Raw genomic sequence first — 19,612 nt, forward strand, 5'->3', positions numbered from 1 at the left:
TGTAAAAATATATTGTACGTTAGTACTCATTTATATACATGAAGTGGTTAAGTGTAAGAAAGGATCAGGAGCCCTAACTTCACCACAATAAAGTCGCTTTAATAATAACAACATTCCGGCACCTCGGCGTCTCCGAAAACAGTCAAAACTAAAGAAAACATAATTTTCAAAGAATAATATTGAAGAGTAAATTATGTGCATTATGAATGTATTGCATTTACACTGCATGATAAAAGAATGTGAAGCTCTCAGAAGAAATGGTCGGATGTCATTGTAACTTCGTACACGTACACATCATGGGCTGGTAGAGCCCATTGACTTGTGTCCTCAGCATATGGACATGTCTATTTTTCTTTTAGGAGATGTCTGAACCATTGGCCTGTTTCCTCAGTCTGTGGAGATGTCTCTTACTCTTGTAGGAGATGTGAACTATCAACCTGTTTCGTCGGTCGATGGAAATGTCCCTTATTCTTGTAGGAGATAACTGAACCATTGTCCTGTTTCCTCGGTCTATAGATATATCTCTTATTCTTGTAGGAGATGACTGAACCATTGACCTGTTTCCTCAGTCTATAGAGATAACTCTTATTCTTGTAGGAGATGGCTGAACCATTGACTTCTTTCCTCAGTCTATAGAGATATCTCTTATTCTTGTAGGAGATAACTGAACCATTGATTTGTTTCCTCAGTCTATAAAGATAACTCTTATTCTTGTAGGAGATGTGAACCATTGTCGTGTTTCCTCAGTCTATAAAGATAACTCTTATTCTTGTAGGAGATGACTGAACCATTGACTTGTTTCCTCAGTCTATAGAGATATCTCTTATTCTTGTAGGAGATGGCTGAACCATTGATTTGTTTCCTCAGTCTATAGAGATATCTCTTATTCTTGTAGGAGATGTGAACCATTGGCTTGCTTCCTCACTCTATAGAGGTATCTCTTATTCTTGTAGGAGATGGCTGAACCATTGACCTGTTTCCTCAGTATATATAGATGTCCCTTATTCTTGTAGGAGATAACTGAACCATTGACTTGTTTCCTCAGTCTATAGAGATATCTCTTATTCTTGTAGGAGATGGCTGAACCATTGACTTGCTTCCTCAGTCTATAGAGATATCTCTTATTCTTGTAGGGGATGGCTGAACCATTGACCTGTTTCCTCAGTATATATAGATGTCCCTTATTCTTGTAGGAGATAACTGAACCATTGACTTGTTTCCTCAGTCTGTAGAGATATCTCTTATTCTTGTAGGAGATGGCTGAACCATTGACCTGTTTCCTCAGTATATAGAGATGTCCCTTATTCTTGTAGGAGATTGCTGAACCATTGTCCTGTTTCCTCAGTCTATAGAGATAACTCTTATTCTTGTAGGAGATGACTGAACCATTGACTTGTTTCCTTAGTCTATAGAGATATCTCTTATTCTTGTAGGAGATGGCTGAACCATTGACCTGTTTCCTCAGTATATAGAGATGTCCCTTATTCTTGTAGGAGATAACTGAACCATTGACTTGTTTCCTCAGTCTATAGAGATATCTCTTATTCTTGTAGGTGATGTGAACCATTGACCTGTTTCCTCAGTCTATAGAGATATCCCTTATTCTTGTAGGAGATAACTGAATCATTGACATGTCTTCTCAGTCTATAGCGATATCTCTTATTCTTGTAGGAGATAACTGAATCATTGACATGTCTCCTCGGTCTATAGCGATATCTCTTATTCTTGTAGGAGATAACTGAAACATTGACATGTCTCCTCAGTCTATAGCGATATCTCTTATTCTTGTAGGAGATAACTGAACCATTGACCTGTTTCCTCAGTCTATAGAGATATCCCTTATTCTTGTAGGAGATAACTGAACCATTGTCCTGTTTCCTCGGTCTATAGATATATCTCTTATTCTTGTAGGAGATGACTGAACCATTGACCTGTTTCCTCAGTCTATAGAGATAACTCTTATTCTTGTAGGAGATGGCTGAACCATTGACTTCTTTCCTCAGTCTATAGAGATATCTCTTATTCTTGTAGGAGATAACTGAACCATTGATTTGCTTCCTCAGTCTATAGAGATATCCCTTATTCTTGTAGGAGATGGCTGAACCATTGTCCTGCTTCCTCAGTCTATAGAGATATCCCTTATTCTTGTAGGAGATAACTGAACCATTGACTTGTTTCCTCAGTCTATAGAGATAACTCTTATTCTTGTAGGAGATGGCTGAACCATTGTCCTGCTTCCTCAGTCTATAGAGATATCTCTTATTCTTGTAGGAGATGGCTGAACCATTGACTTGCTTCCTCAGTCTATAGAGATATCTCTTATTCTTGTAGGAGATGGCTGAACCATTGTCGTGTTTCCTCAGTCTATAGAGATAACTCTTATTCTTGTAGGAGATGGCTGAACCATTGACTTGTTTCCTCAGTCTATAGAGATATCTCTTATTCTTGTAGGAGATAACTGAACCATTGACTTGTTTCCTCAGTCTATAGAGATATCTCTTATTCTTGTAGGAGACGTGAACTATTGACCTGTTTCCTCAGTCTATAGAGATAACTCTTATTCTTGTAGGAGATGACTGAACCACTGACTTGTTTCCTCAGTCTATAGAGATAACTCTTATTCTTGTAGGAGATGACTGAACCATTGACTTGTTTCCTCAGTCTATAGATATATCTCTTATTCTTGTAGGAGATGACTGAATCATTGACCTGTTTCCTCAGTCTATAGAGATAACTCCTATTCTTGTAGGAGATGACTGAACCATTGACCTGTCTCCTCAGTCTATAGAGATATCTCTTATTCTTGTAGGAGATGGCTGAACTATTGACCTGTTTCCTCAGTCTATAGAGATAACTCTTATTCTTGTAGGAGATGACTGAACCATTGACCTGTTTCCTCAGTCTATAGAGATAACTCTTATTCTTGTAGGAGATGACTGAACCATTGACTTGTTTCCTCAGTCTATAGAGATAACTCTTATTCTTGTAGGAGATGTCTAAACCATTGACCTTTTTTCGTCAGTCTATCGACATGTATCTTATTCTTTTAGGAGATTATATCAACAAATGACTTATCTCCTAAGTCTGTTGAGGTATCCCTTATTCTGTATCGGATATCTCAACAATTTACTCGTCTCCTAAGCCCGTAGAGATATTCTTGTATCGGATATCTCAGCAAATCTGTAGAGATATATGTTATTCTTGTAAGGAATATTTCAATAATTGACTTGTCTCCTAAGTCTGTGGAGATATCTCTTATTCTTGTAAGAGATTTCTCAACAATAATTATCTTCTTCTCTTTGTCAGTCTCTCTTCTTGCGGGAGATGTTCCTGCCTCTTGCTGCGAGTCTTCAGCTCGTGCCAGGGGCTGCGGTGACTGTGTGCTCCAGACGGACATCAAGAAAGTCGTACCACATTGTAAGAACGATCCGCCTGATATAGAAACTTTGGGACGTCTTCAGAAGAACAAGACAAATAAAATGCACCCGATGAGGAAAACGACTCCAAAGAGGACACTAGGAGTTGTGTACCGTAAGTAATAGATCCAGGATTGTTTTGATTGTAGTTCGTTATTTATGTAGCATATGACATAAAATGTACATATAAGGTGGGGGTCCCATATTTCGTCCCTTTAGCAGATTTCGACTTTTAGAAATTCAGGAATGTTACGGACAAGGCTAGAAATTAGTATGTATGTATGTATGTATGTTGGGTATTCAGCCCGAAGGCTGGTGTGATCCTCTGCAGCTCTGCCAACAGCTGTCATAAATAGCCTAGGTATCCCTGAAGAGGCGTACTAGGGAAAATGAGGAGTGGGGTAGTTTCCCGTTGCTTTCCTCGTCGAGCCAGCCGTTGCTATTACATATCAGTCTGCCAAGCCCACTGAAATGCATGCACCAACCGACCCTATGAGCGATATTTTTACACCATTCATAACAGGGACTGGCTGCATAAGGAATGGCATTACTAGCATCACTCATACCTCAGTCGCTTTGATATTGTCAAATCCAAGGATGAGACAGACAGGTCAATGAAAGTACCAAATTTGATATAGCCCATACCAAAAGACATAGTGCGCTGTAAACACTACATCTTGCCAGCAAAGGCATGGAAATTAGTGTATATATATGTTTGTCCAACACTTGGCCCGTTTCTCTACGGGGTCGGGTATCAGGTGAGATGAATCTCTCGTGGCGGGTTTTTATGACCGGATGCCCTTCGTGACGTCAACCTCATCAGAGGAGTTAATGAGATGATAGTATAAAGGGGGAGGGTGAAACCTGGTGCCGATACATAGCCTACTCCTCTCGAATAGCACCAAGGGGTCTGCTCAAGGCTTAACGTCACCGTCCGACGGACGTATCACCATCAACAGCGTCATATGCGCTCACTCCATATGAGCACTGCGGAGATGTTTGGAATTTAATCCGCCGGGCTGAGTGGCTCAGACGGTTAAGGCGCTGGCTTTCTAACCCCAACTTGGCAGGTTCGATCCTGGCTCAGTCCGGTGGTATTTGAAGGTGCTCAAATACGACAGCCCCGTGTCGGTAGATTTACTGGCACGTAAAAGAACTCCTGCGGGACTAAATTCCGGCACCTCGGCGTCTCCGAAGACCTTAACAAAGTAGTTAGTGGGACGTAAAACAAATAACATTATTATTATTATTATTATTATTATTATTATTATTATTATTATTATTATTATTATTATTATGGAATTTAATCCAGGCTTTTGGCACACAATCTAGTGATTAGAAATTGTATACCACCACCTCCCCTACCCTGCCGGCCAGAATTCTGATAGTGACAATTTTTTCGACCAACGGGACTCGAACCGGCTAATCTCGGTGTCAGTCCATTTAGACTTCAACGCCTTAACGGTCATGGCCACTTAACGGCAAGTTACAATGAAACTGTTATACCGTAAACTAGTCGATATTTAACATAAACACTACAAGAACTAAAATACCAAAAATGCGTTCGTAATTTCGTCCCCCCCACCACCAAATTTATGAAAAGTGCAATTAATGCTAATATATTTTTCCTTTCTAAACTTACCAAACACTTTTCCTATAATGAATTACTTGAAGGCCATTTATGAAAAATATTTTCTTGGTATTATTTTTAACACAGTCTTTCAGCGTTCCTGTTGGATGTTAAACGCTTAATGTTTAATAGCGTTTTTCATAGCCTCCTTATCCTACCGCTTGCGTTTTCCCACCTGAAAATAATCATAAACTTCATAAATAACAAATAAAACGAAGGGGGCGACATTACGAACATTCCCTGGTTTATTGTAATGGCCGCTACATCAACACACGCCAACCACCTCGGTGTAGCGATTACACGCCATGAAGTTCACCATACGACTGAAATGCAGTCCAGCATTTCATACACGTTTCAGTGCTCGGTCTAGAAATAACAAGCTCTTAAATTGAATGTTGAACTAACTCAGCTCAGGATGAAAAATGAATCCTCCTTGTACACGGAAACTAAACGTGGTGCACACAACCAACTCTCACAGCAAGGCAACGGGATGACGGTACACGTGTGCGCGCGAGTAAACATTAGGTACCAACCGCGCAAACTGGAAATTCCTAGGAAGACGAAATTTGGTGAGGGGACGAAATTTGGCCCCCTGCCTTATACAATTGAATATTCAGTGGCGTGCGGTGAACATTTTCATTACCCCAGCAGCAAAATTTTTTTAAATATAAACAATCGTAGCCCTACTACTCTCTCTAAAGTCAACAGTACTATTTTATAAGGCTGCATTTTTCGTGGAAAGGTCTACCTGAGAAAGGTCTTTCAAGAATATTTTTAACCACACACTCGCACATACTTCCAAATTGATATTCACGGCAGTGACGACACCATCATAACTAGAGTCCGGATTATTAGGTGCTGATAGGTTAGAATGCAAGCTTACCCTTCACTGTACAGCGGTTATGCTATGAGATTTGCATAGATATTAGGGGTACAGCCTATAGAACTCCTTTAATTTATGCTACTCTTCCTACATTATGGTACAACAGGTTGCATGACACTTCCTACAAACCAAATTACTTTGCATTCTAACCTATTACTACCTAAAAATCCGAGGTATAATCATAACTTAATCTGTAGCAGATTTTAAACAATGTACTTACAGTTTCATCCGGTGACGCTTCGTGATAGTACAGTCATGGTTTGCACAGATATACACTGGGACTATTTGTTTTTGTTTTGTTTTTTACTTAAAAAGACTAATCTAAACTAATCAGCAAAATTTAACTGGTATTTTACCGTCGTTGAAGTTTTATAATTTCACTCGCATACTGAGTGTGCGTGCATCAACGACAAACGAGGGAAAGTATAAGTCACGACATATAACACACGTCATATTCGTGAAGAATGCCACAGAACTCGCAAAACCTTCACATGTATGTAATCCTAGAGGAACACTACAAAAATTCTCTATAATACCACCATCATAGACAACCATTCGCGCTTAACTCTGTGTTCATGCTGGGCAACCTAAATATTTTTCTGCGGCTATCGGAACACGTACTCTACACATGCCATCAATGAATTGCTCGAAGAAACTGTATACATGCCGAAACCCAAGACTAAAATATATTCTTTTATATTACAATTGATTTCATAAACTGGCTCTATTCTTATTAGCAAGAACGATGTGCAAGTGGCTGTACTGTTAAGATGTTGATATTTTTCTTGCAGTATCTAGTGTGTGGCGCTGAAGACTTCGAGTGTCAAGTATTAAAACTAACACCCCTTACCTAAGCTAGCTGGCCTGTCGCCGTAAATTGCTGTCTGGCGAGGGGCCACAGCTTCGCCTCGAGGAAGCTTCAAGTGCATGCGTCACCCAAACGACCGTAAATTTCGCTCGGGGTAGCTCTCTATCGCGCCGGCAAGGAAACCCGGCTCGCTGGAAATGCTGAACTGCGGTAGTGCGAGCGGATTGTCGAGACAGTTGTACTTGGCTTAGCTTAGATGTTCGCAATTGTTTTTTAAATTATAAAAATCGTTCTAAGGAATAACTAGAAAATGTTAATACAAAGTTCTTTACCCCAGCAGCGCTGGGGTAGATGAGGTTCAGTGCACGCCACTGTGAATATTATACCATAACAAAAAAACATGATTTCAAATCAGAATGTCCAGTGCTTCGATCCACTCTAACACTGCCCCTGATGGAATCAAGCAATCAGCCCAGCTACCCGAGTAAGCATGTAGCTTGCAGCTGCCGACGATGTGAGGGATGGTTTGCTGTGGGGCACCGTAGTCGCATTCCGGTGACGTTAAGCAGTTCCACTTGTACAGTGATTTCCTGAATCTCCCATGACCCGTCCGAACTCTGTTAAGAGTGACCCACTGCTTGCGCGGTCGATGAAATCCACCAGCAATTTGCGCACCAGAGAAAAAGATTCTCAGCGGTCTTTCCAAACTTTCACAGCGTTATAGCTCTTGCGGATCATGTCAGCAGCATCACTCAAAAGTGGACGGCGTGACTTCAGTCTTTGAAGATTGAGTGCAGGGATGTCTTCTTGTACCGACAGTTGATGGCTTTTGTAGATTTTACAGAGCTGGATCGATCTGCGCAGATCAGGTGGCATTATTCCCGTGAGCGGCGGCAGCCAGTAAATTGGCGTGGATCTGATTGTACCCGAAATAAGGTGCATGCTGTTGTTCAGCTGTACATCAACATATCGGGTATATGGGCTATTAAGACATACAGGAGAACAATACTCTGCACTGGAATGAACCAGACTAAAGGCGGAATGTCGTAGAGTGCTTGCAGTAGATCCCAAATTGGTCCCGCACAGTTTAGGAAGAATATTATTTCCAGTTTTCAGTTTCTTAGACAAGTTCAATAGATGTTACTTGAATGATTTTAGAATGCAACCCAGTCTGTCGTTGTGTAGGAAGAGTCGCATAAATGTTGGAGGTTCCATTGAATAGAGCATCCCTGTGATGGTTACAAAGGTGTAATAGAAGAACAGTCTTGCGCGGGCTTGAAGACGCCTGCTACTCGCAAAAAAAAAAAAAAAAAAAAAAAAAAAAAAATAAAAAAATAAAAAAATAAATAAAGTTGCGTTCTCTAGTGGATAGCCTTGTGTCAGTGTGTGGAAGTTTTTTGGCATGACTTTCATATTATGGCCGACCCCGTAGAATAAGGGTAGCGAACCTGCGTTGTATATGATTTTCGGTCAAGTCGGGGATTTTTACACGGAACTGAGGGCTGTTTCGAAGTCCGTTCAGTTCACATGGGTAGAGCCTACTATTATTGAGGAGCTATCCGACGTTCAGGCAGCAGCCCTCATCTAGCGGGCCGAGAATAATTGAGGCAGAGACGGTCCTCCGCACACTCCACCCGTCACCGCCAAATCTGCGGCGTTCTGAATGAGCAGTGGTCGCTTAATAGGCAAAGTCACATCACAGCTATGACTGAGAACGACTTCCAATTTAAAGTGCTGGTCGCTGCATCTGTAATATAATTGCAATACATATTGTTGACTTATTGGTGAAATAAGGTATCTAGTTAGTGAAAAATGAAAATACACTGCCTGTTTCCATTCACTCGAACGGGCCGGGAATGGAATGAATGAAGCCCCATCTAGCGGCGAGGATAGGAATTGTGCTGGCTGCCGAAGCCTGTCGCACTCCTCTGGGGCAATAATTAATGACCGACAGATGAAATGATAATGGAGTGTGTTGCTGGAATGAAAGATGACAGGGAAAACCGGTGTACCTGGAGAAAATCATGTCCCGTCTCCGCTTTGTCCAGCACAAATCTCACGTGAAGAGACCGGGATTTGAACCACGGAACACAGCGGTGAGAGCCTGGTTCACTACCGCCTGAGCCACAGAGGCTTATCTAGTTCGTAAGGATCTGAAAGGATTATATTTTAGTAAACAAATGTACATATCCTCAAGATAAAGTTGATGTATAATGGATCTGCGATGTTAGAATTAAGAGACAATGCGTATGGGAAGAGATCAACGTCAATTACAGGCGAAAGTTAAATGTACAGGGTGTGACTATAAGGTACAGCCAAATGTTCAGGACTAATTCCTTACACGTACAGAATAATAATAATAATAATTTATATATCATGATTCCGGAGATTCTTTATTTCCACGTTAGACCTCATTCTACAACGCTACATATAGTCCAAAGACGTAGTAAACGTCCTTCTGAGTGTGTGTCTCTCTCTCTCTCTCTTTTTGTGTTCAGCCACTGCGTACGTTGCTTACCTGTAGACGAAGGCTGGGCAGCGAGAGGACTGGGAGACGAGACAGACCCGCCTCGACTGCCCTCACAAAATGTGCGACCGATTCTTCAGCAGGACGTTTACAGAGTACGAGGGGCGTACTATGTTGTTTTACACTTTATTTTTTGTACGTCAGGGTATGGTTCAAATTTCAGTTTTGAAGGTGGTGATGTGTAACTAGTGTCTTGTTCCACCGTTTGGTAGCAACACCGCGCAGGGGCCAACGAATGCAGTCGTCATAGCCATTTCATAACAACACTGTCAGCGTAGGAGCAGACTTCATAGAAAGCAACCGTCAGGGACAGCAACGATGTGCCAGTCTCTCCAGACATTCCGGAAACCATTCTTTCGGAGTGCTGCGTATCCCTGCCCTGACAGCTGTGCCCAGTTCTGCAAAATCCGCAAAACGGCGACCACGCAGAGGTTTCTTCATGTTCCCGAACAGGTGATAATCACTTGGTGCCAAGTCGGGAGAGTATGGTGGGTGTGGCAGGACCGTGAATCCCATTTGATCCCATTTGTGGCTCATGGTAATGGAGCCGTGTGTCATCACTAGTCACAAGCCTAGCCATGAAGTCAGCTGGATCTTGATCATGGCGTTGCAAAAGTTCTCTGCACACGTCCACACGCCTCTGCAGACACGACTAAGTAAGTGACCGTGCACGATCCGCTGCAGGATGTTTCGGCTAATTCCTGTGGCTGCCTCCATTTCCGTAAATGCGATGCACTTGTTTCCTTGGATGACCTGTTCGACCCGGGCAATGTTGACTGGTGTTGACACCGTCACATTCCTTCCAGAACTGGTTTTCCAACCTTTCACCAAGTTGTAAACTGTTTTCTGTGACGGCACATGTTCTCCACAGATTGCCACCAAGCACCGATGAATTTCTGCAGTGGTCACGCCTTTCCATAGGAACCAAGTCGTATAGCACATCGGTGGACAAGGGAACCAGTTCTGGAAGGAATGTGACGGTGTCAACACCAGTCAACATTGCCCGGGTCGAACAGGTCATCCAAGGAAACAAGTGCATCGCATTTACGGAAATGGAGGCAGCCACGGGAATTAGCCGAAACATCCTGCAGCGGATTGTGCACGGTCACTTAGTCGTGTCTGCAGAGGCGTGTGGACGTGTGCAGAGAACTTTTGCAACGCCATGATCAAGATCCAGCTGACTTCATGGCTAGACTGGTGACTAGTGATGAGACACGGCTCCATTACCATGAGCCACAAATGGGATCAAATGGGATTCACGGTCCTGTCACACCCACCATACTCTCCCGACTTGGCACCAAGTGATTATCACCTGTTCGGGAACATGAAGAAACCTCTGCGTGGTCGCCGTTTTGCGGATTTTGCAGAACTGGGCACAGCTGTCAGGGCAGGGATACGCAGCCCTCCGAAAGAATGGTTTCAGGAATGTCTGGAGAGACTGGCACATCGATGGCAAAAGTGCATACAGTTACAAGGAGATTATGTTGAGAAGGTGGACGTAACATTTGCACTATAGTACAATTATTACACACAGGAATAGAACGTTCCAGCATAGCATATGAAACTCTACCTTACAAGAAAAGTTTGAAATGCCCTCCCATAGCACTGATGGTACATGCGTACGCAATACTCCATGGATACATTAGCGGATCCGGGATTCAATAAGTAAAGAATAACACAGTGGCTAGAATACTTCTTTCGGAAATTAACTCGTGCGACCTCCTGAAAGCTTTAAAGTTCTCATGTTTGAATAGGTGCTCTTCGCTGCGCAAGACTGCGGCGCAGGTTGGGTTCACTCGTCGAGGGACCGCGCCACTTTTCTCTTTCGTTCGTAATTGCTTAGTACGTCGTGAAAATGAGCCAGCGGCATTAAGAGAATTTCTTTTTTTACATTTTGTTTTACGTTGCACCGACACAAATAGGTCTTATGGCGACGATGGGGTAGGAAAGACCTAGGAGTGAGAAGGAAGCCGCCTTGGCCTTAAGTAAAGTACAGCGATTTGCCTGGTGTGAAAATGAGAAACGACGGAAAACCATCTTCAAGGCCGCCGATAGTGTGGCTCAAACCCACTATCTCCCGGATGCAAGCTCACAGCTACGCGCTCCTAAGCGCACGGCCAACTCGCCACCTGGACTACATTTACGAAATAAAAAAACATATGTCTCAATCCGGGATCGAACCCTCGACCTCCTGCATGCTAACCCAAAACTCTATCCACTGCACCAACTGTACAGCACGACTAATACGTGCTGGCAGAGGTAGTTACCGTACATGTGGTTACAGTGTTGCCAGATTGCCACTCTTCAACGACCTTTTTCTCCCGGACGAACTTTTGTGAGATACATTTTTTTATTGCTGGCATGTGAGGAGTCGGGCTGCGACGCCCGAGTGCGCGAATTTCGCTTCATCCTGTATAGCTTGCAGTGGTGTCGGTCGGTAGATGCAGAGTGTGTCTCGACCCACAAGTGGAACAGCTCTGCACTCTGACCGGCCAATCGACCAGAGGAGGGGTGGCCACTGCTCTACCGTGGCTCTACGCCTCTACATTCGGGAGACGGGACAGGGTTGGACCTCACGGCTAGTCCCAACCGTCGGCTGTCCTGAGAATGGTTTTCCGTGGTTTTCCATTCTCTTGCACTCAGGTGAATTGCCGGGACAGTTCCCAGTATAGGCCACGGCCGCCAATCCCCTTATCTTCTTCGCCGTAACAAATATCCCGGCCTGAGAGACGGCGTCATCGTTTAAGAGGCCCCGCCCTCCGCTTTCAGGGAAGTAATGAAAACATTGTAGTAAGGGGCACCAATTCAAAAACACGAGAGGGATTTAACATCGACAGTGGTGTCGCTACTGGCGTGCTAGCCAGCCAGTGTCTTGGGAAGGTGCGGTATTCAACTGATGAGCACATGCCGCACTGGGGTGAAACACTGGTCATTTTTGACCATTGAGTTTCCTGAAATTTATTTAGCTGTCTCAATCGGAAGCCATAATTTTTTTTTCTCCAGGACTGTTTAATGCTTTTGCCGAGCTTATATTGTATCGTTCCTTAAAGGATTCCAGTATGGAAGACTTATTCAGAATATTACATTTGCTGATGATCTGGCATTAATAGTTACAGTACTCGAATGGCAAAGTTACAGACTTTGGCAGGAAAATCAACCTCAAAAAGACAAAAATTGTGATGATAAATAAAAACAACGTGCTGTTATGTTCGCGCAGCTTGAACTTGTATTCGGGGGATAGTGAGTTCGAAACACCCTGTCGCCAGCCCTGAAGATGGTTTCCCTTGGTTTCCCATTTCCACGCCAGCTTTCTTCCTTTTATCTCGTTTTCGTGCGATTTCATTTGTGGAATAAAAACATGTGAAGGAGAGTTACGCTTTATATTCCTATCTGTAGCACTGTGTTCGACCACACAGTTTAGTAATGGAATTGTGTGCAATAACAGATCTAATCATGTAAATGTGTAAAGTTATTTATCCTTTTCTTTGAGGTGTCAGTAGATACTGATAATCTCGTCGTTATTCTCCGTAGATCAAGAATCACATCCGTCAGAGTTGTTCCTTGTTCTTGCCCTGAGGCAGTGTGTCTCAAATTGACATATCTGTGGCGTAGTAATAATTTACAAGCAGCTCTTCTCGGGCTAGCGAATACTTCATACATCCCTGTGTGTGTCCCGTTATGAGAATTGGAATCTTGTGCAAATGACTTCTGAAAAAAAATCTCGTCTCTCTCTAACTGCTACACCCACCGTTCCTTCCCACTTTTTTCCCTCCCTTTTTAATTTTTTTTTCCTTCTTTCTAATCGTCCTCTTCATAAAGTTCGTTTCGTTTGAGATGAATTCTACCTCCTCCTCAACCGTCTCTCTGTGGCAGCGGGCAAGAGAAGGCTAGACATATGGAGAGAGAGGTTTTTCTCTTTTCTTTTGAAGCTCATTGCTGTGTCTAACCATGCATACCCTCTTTCTTTATTTTTTATTTTTCAGTAGAAAGCTTGGCTGTGCTTGAAACGAGGTTAAAATGTTCTATTTATTCATTTTTAATTCTATATATGTGTATGTGAAAACGAGAGAAGAGAGGGATTTTACCGCTCTTTTCCGTCTCCTTTTTTTAAGCAATATACAGAATAGCTTAAAGGATTAACCGTCTGCCCAATCCCTCTTAACCCCCTACCACACCCGTCGACAACGTACAAATGTTAGACACAAAAGAGGATGCTTTTATAAACGAATGAGGTTTTCGCTGGTAAGGGAAAGCGCGCTGGAGGTAGTGGTTAGGTTCTTTTTTATATTTTTATTTTACAACATGTTTGGTAACCGTGTTTTGTTTTTTACTTTGCGGTACGGAATGGGGTGGCCATGATTTTTTCTCTTTTTTTTTAGCTTGGTAGTTGTGCAGTAGTGTGTGGTGTGGTCCAATAGAAATGTTTTTAAGAGGTTTTGTGTACGTGCTTTGTGTGAATAGCCCCTTTTTTTTTTCCTATGGAAAAAAGATGTGTATATAATTTTGCGGCAGCTGGAATTCCTCAGTGGTGCTACTTTCCTCTTGTCTCAGAAGCTATGTTTTAGACGTTATTTTCGGACAATACATTTCGTATTATTTTTAAAATCTCCTTGTCTCCTTAATATATAAAAATAAATATTTGTTTGTTCGTCTCGAATGGACTCAAAAACTACGGTACGGTACTGGACCGATTTCGCTGAAAATTTCAGAATTTGTTCTTATTACTTCTGAGAGCGTTTAGGAAGTGGTTTTAGATGAATTATTTTATTTTATTTTATTTTATGAAATTTAATTTAATTACAAAGCCACACCAAGATTCGGATCGACATCAATAGACAGATTGTCGCTAAGCGACGACGACTCACTCCGTATCGCGATATACTGGACTACTGAGCCAATTTTGCTGAAAATTTCACAAATTGTTGTGTTACTCCAGAGAGGGTTTAGAAAGTGATTTGAACAAAATCTGAAGGGTAGTTCGGCATACGAGGTGAGAAGGGGAGAAAAAGAAAATAGGAGAAGGTAGCAAACCGCAAGACAAGTCCGATGAGCGGGTTGCCAACCCAAGAGTGAGAGAAAATTATGTGGTGTTCCTTGAAACTTATCTTCTTCTTCTTCTTCTTATTCTATATACAGTGGAACCTTGGATTGCGAGCATAATTCGTTCCGGCAACATGCTCGTAATCCAAATCGCTCGTATATCAAAGCAAATTTTCCCATAAGAAACTATTGAAACTCGGATGATTCGTTCACAACACAAAAGCATTTATTCGCATAACATTTCTAAAACAAAATATAACGTAAAACAATTAAACTGCACTTTACCTTACAATAGAATCATTGTTGGTGTGAGGGAGACGAGAGATGACATGAGAAGAGTCACTGTGTAGCACGAATTTCACTAACGGAATCACTGCTATGGGTTGGCTCATTGGAAGTGTTTTCTTTTCGTGCAACTTTAACGAGGAACCTGTCCAATGACTGTGGCTTTTGCCTCTTTTTGAGGATTTCACGAAAATGTGACATTGCATTGAACAGATTCATCCACTGTAATCATCTCCTTCTTCCGACCGAATTCCTTTTTAGCCTTCTTTTCGTTCACAGGGCCCATCGTTGCAGAACAGTTATATCACAGATGACAGAAACAAAACATGTACACTCGTACGGTGTTGACTATGCGAGCGAGGCACGCCAACTGAAGTCCAGCGCGGGAAATGATTGCACACACTTTCCCAGGAAAGAGAGTGGCAGGAGGAGGGGAAAACGTACGTACACGTGACGCTCGTATTGCGAAACCTCACTCGCTTATCAAGTCACAATTTATTTAAAATATTTGCTCGTCTTGCAAAACACTCGTAGACCAAGTTACTCGCAATCCGAGGTTCCACTGTATATCAAAATGAAAAGTCCAAGTTCAGTCCCCATGGCATAGGGGCGTGAGAAGCGCTGAAAACCGAAAATGTCGAAAGTGACAGAGATTACGGGTGAATTTCTGAATGTTCCAGCATAGCCCTCAACCAAACTTGATACGCATGTAACTTCTATCTGAAAAAATTACTGTAGCAGCAAAAAACCCTTAGCACCCCTAAAGGAAGAGGGTGTAATATGAAAATCTGAAAATGACCTATATCAGTGACGAATCTGTAGTTCTTCGGGTAGCTGAGATGAACTGTGACTCTCTCGATGTCGTTTAAATCGAAGTTCATTCCAATCGATATGGGGGATAGAAGGGGAATGTCAAAAAATGACCGAAATTATGGATGTACGTCTGTAGTTCTAGCATAGCTCTCAACCAAACATGATACACACATGATTTACTGTTTGGGAAATAAAACTGTGGAGTAAGGAAGCCCTACGGGCGGGGTAAGAAGGGGGTAAAATATTAAAATAATAGAAAACGTTGTGTGTTAATAAATATATTTGTAATTTGCTTTCGAATAAACGATTTAGAAACATGCAATGCGGTTGAATTAATTAACGCGGGCGAAGCAGCCGGTACCTGCTAGACATATATAAAAATGAATATTTGTTCGTTTCGAATGGACTCAAAAACTACTGAACCGATTTGGCTGAACATTTCACAATTTATTCGTATTACCCCTGAGGGGGTTTAGGAAGTGATTTGAACGAAATCGATTGGTATTTTTTAATGATGAGTAATTTTATGTAATTAAAACCACACCAAGATTTGGATCGACCTCGATGGACAGACTGTCACTAGGCGACGATGACTCACTGTGTATCGTGACAGTCCCGTAAGAAGTGCTGTATATAAGGAGTATGACAACACGCTGCCATGTTTTATGATGCACCTTTCTTGCTAGGAGGTTCATGATCGTGGCTGGATATAGGAGGATGGCAGCTCGCCGCCATGTTTAATGAAGTACCTTTTCACATCTCCTCCTAAACCACTGGAGCAACTTCAACCAAACTTTGTGCACTTATTACTTACTATCTCAAAACAAACACCGTTCGGGTAAGCCACCCCTGGGGGTGAGAGTGAGAACGGGGTGCCATGTAAAAATAATCTAAAATGGTGTCGAATCCATAGCTGTTGGGGTTGCTGAGATGAACAGTGACACACTGGATGCCGTTTAAGTCAAAGTTCAGCCACCGTCCACATTGGGGGATGAGAAGAAAATGTCCTCAGTTTAATGTTTAGTCTTTGTTTGCAGCTATTGCTGCGACAGGCCACTAGTTTTCTTAAATAATTGCAAAGATTTTGGACATTTATTGAACATCTCTCTTGGTAAATTATTCCAGTCCCCAAACTCCTCTTCCTATGAACGATAATTTGCCCCAATTTGTTATCTTGAATTCCAACTTTATCTTCATCATCTTTCCTACTTTTAAAAACAACATTCAAACTTATTCGTCTACTAATGTCATTCCACGCCATCTCTCCACTGACAGCTCGGAACCTACCACTTAGTTGAGCAGGTCGTCTCTTTTCTCCCAACTCTTCCCAACCCAAACTTTGCAACATTTTTGTAACGCTACTGTTTTTCTGGATATCACCCAGAACAAATCGAGCTGCTTTTCGTTGGATTTTTTCCAGTTCTCGAATCAATAATTCGGGTGAGGGTCCCATACACTAAAACCATACTCTAGTTGGGGTCTTACCAGAGACGTGTATGCCCTCTCCTTTACATGCTTACTACAACACCTAAACACCCTCATAACCATGTGCAGAGATCTGTACCCTTTATTAGCAATCATATTTATGTGATTACCCCAATGAACATATTTCCTTATATTAACACCTAGATACTTACAATGATCCCCAAAAGGAACTTTCACCCATCAACGCAGTAATTAAAACTGAGAGGACTTTTCCTATTGGTGAAACTCACAACCTGACTTTTAACCCCCGTTTATCATCATACCATTGTCTGCTGTCCATCTCACAACATTGTCGAGGTCATTTTGCAGTTGCTCACACTCTTGTAACTTATTTATTACTCTGTACAGAATAACATCATCTGCAAAAAGCCTTATCTCTGATTCCACTTCTTTACACATATCATTGATATATATAAGAAACATAAAGGTCCAATAATATTGCCTTGAGGAATTCCCCTCTTAATTATTACAGGTTCAGATAAAGTTTCACGTACTCTAATTCCAGGAGTTCTATTTTCTAGAAATATAGCCACAATTACAAGTGATAAATATAATTCTTGATTCGTATTGATGATATTTGATTGAAATAATAACAGTAAGTTAATTAATATGTCAATGTTATTTAACAAAGACAAGATTTATTGCATTGATTGGGTGGACAAATTAACAAATTAACTTATTGTTGTTATTTCAATTTTCAATGTAGCCACCATTCAATCACTCTTTTGTCTAATTCAGTATTCCTCATTTTTGTCAGTAGTCTACCCTATCAATAGATCAATCGCGATATTGTTCATTTGACCTCCTGAATCCAAGATATCTGCTATATCTTGCTGGCATCCTACAAGTTGGGCTTCAGTGGAATAACCTTTCCTAAACCCGAACTGCTCGAACCCGTTATTAATTTCACACACATGTCTAATATAATCAGAAAGAATACCTTCCCAAAGCTTACATGGCAACGCATTAAACTTCGACTTATATGTATTAGTATAGAATAGATGACAGCGAACTTCTTGCGTTCGGAATTATTACTGTTTTAATAACAGCCCGGCCTTGTTCACGATTTTATTGTTGTGTGATTGCATTACATGAAAACTATATTATTTTTGTGTGTGTGTGTGTCTTGTTTTCTGTTTATGTTGTTTCCCCAAATATCGGGCGAGCTATTTGTGTGCATGTTTATACATAATAAACGGACCCGTTCATAAATTAGTTTTCGGTGACGTAGGTATTTCTGTAAACAAGAGGTAGTGACTGCAATCAAAACCTGCACTCTGCTCTGCTTGTGTGCATTGTTATGAATAACATTGCCCTGGATTCTTTCAAAAAAGAACTTTTTGATTATTTTTTGACATATCTCTTCCTCAGCTACTTCGGTCATCGAACGCCAGTATAGGGGTATAGTACACTTCACGTAAGGATATAGGCCTACACTAAAACGCAAATATCGCCGCCCTATTCTTCTTTTTTTAATGGTTCATCAATGCTGCCAACTTGACTAGTTACATATGGTATTGAAATGACGAGACATAACCGTCAGCAAAGTAACATAAATTCAACCATAAGTGTTTAAAACCTACTTATCGTGCTCTCACTGAAAGCCACCTGACTTAAGTGATTTATTATTGGGGATATTGCAATAGGGAACTCTTTGAGAAAGTTGCCACTTTACAAAAAAGAGCATTATAGGTGGGCCGGCGTAAGGTTGCACATGACAACTGCGCACAATGTTGGTTAACACTGCAATGGCGCAGAAAGCGATGTTGTCACCGCAACAACAGCTCATTTCACGACACGTGAGTTTTTAAAAACATGCTTTTAATATCATCGCGATGATTTTTTTTTCGTGTGGCTATTTCTAGCCGAGTGCAGCCCTTGTAAGGCAGACCCTCCGATGAGGCATCTGCCATTTGTAGGTAACTGCGTGTTATTGTGGTGGAGGATAGTGTTATGTGTGGTGTATGAGTTGCAGGGATGTTGGGGACCACAAACACCCAGCCATTGGAATTAACCAATTAAGGTTAAAATCCCCGATCCGCCCGGGAATCGAACTCGGGACCCTCTGAACCGAAGGCCAGTACGCTGAGCATTCGGCCAACGAGTCGGACATCGCGATGATACACAATACAAATGAAATCGGCCGCCAAAAATCGAACTTTCAACACACCGATTAAGTTTACAATAAAATATTTGATCACACAAAATGATAGGAGATAAATAAATCTACTACGAAGTTCTTATTATCGTGATATTAGAAAATACAGAAGAAATCGGCCGCCAAGAATCCCACTTTAAATACGCCAATAAATGTTACAATAATATATAGACCTACCGGTGTTAATACAAAAGGTTTCAAGTAAAATGTATTAAATTTACGAAAATTCAGAAACCTTATTTTCATACCTTATTCACACTGGTAGAGGCTCGATACCCTCCAGATCACTGCCATCACTACCGTCGCCTGCGTTGTCATTGCCGTCATCGTCTAGGCAGATCATCAACTCCTGACCGTTTCTCATGCATGACTATAAAGCAGGGCCTCTCAGGGTGCATGCGCGTGGTGCATGCACTGTGCACGGTGCAAAAGACGACTTGGCTTGGTTGACCTGAGTGCAGACCCCCCACTCCTCGATTTGGAGCAATAGCGCTAACTCTCTCTTTCCTTACGCCTCTCTCGCTCGCTCCGCCTGTCTCCCTCTCCCCCACTTGCTCCGTAGCGCTC

General features: G+C 41.8%; 1 protein-coding gene across 1 annotated transcript in view; it reads left to right on the forward strand.

The window, feature by feature from the left end:
• The first annotated feature begins 2,992 nt into the window (after nt 1–2,992).
• LOC136886716 (Fanconi anemia group J protein homolog) overlaps nt 2,993–19,612 on the forward strand; it is a 139,030-nt gene continuing 122,410 nt past the window's right edge. Inside the window, exons 1-2 of the mRNA XM_068230927.1 lie at nt 2,993–3,017; nt 3,307–3,531. Coding sequence (XP_068087028.1) covers nt 2,993–3,017; nt 3,307–3,531 — 250 coding nt within the window. The remainder of the gene's footprint in view (nt 3,018–3,306; nt 3,532–19,612) is intronic.

The sequence above is a fragment of the Anabrus simplex genome, chromosome X (assembly GCF_040414725.1).
Source record: "Anabrus simplex isolate iqAnaSimp1 chromosome X, ASM4041472v1, whole genome shotgun sequence".
Classification (NCBI taxonomy): Eukaryota; Metazoa; Arthropoda; class Insecta; order Orthoptera; family Tettigoniidae; genus Anabrus; species Anabrus simplex.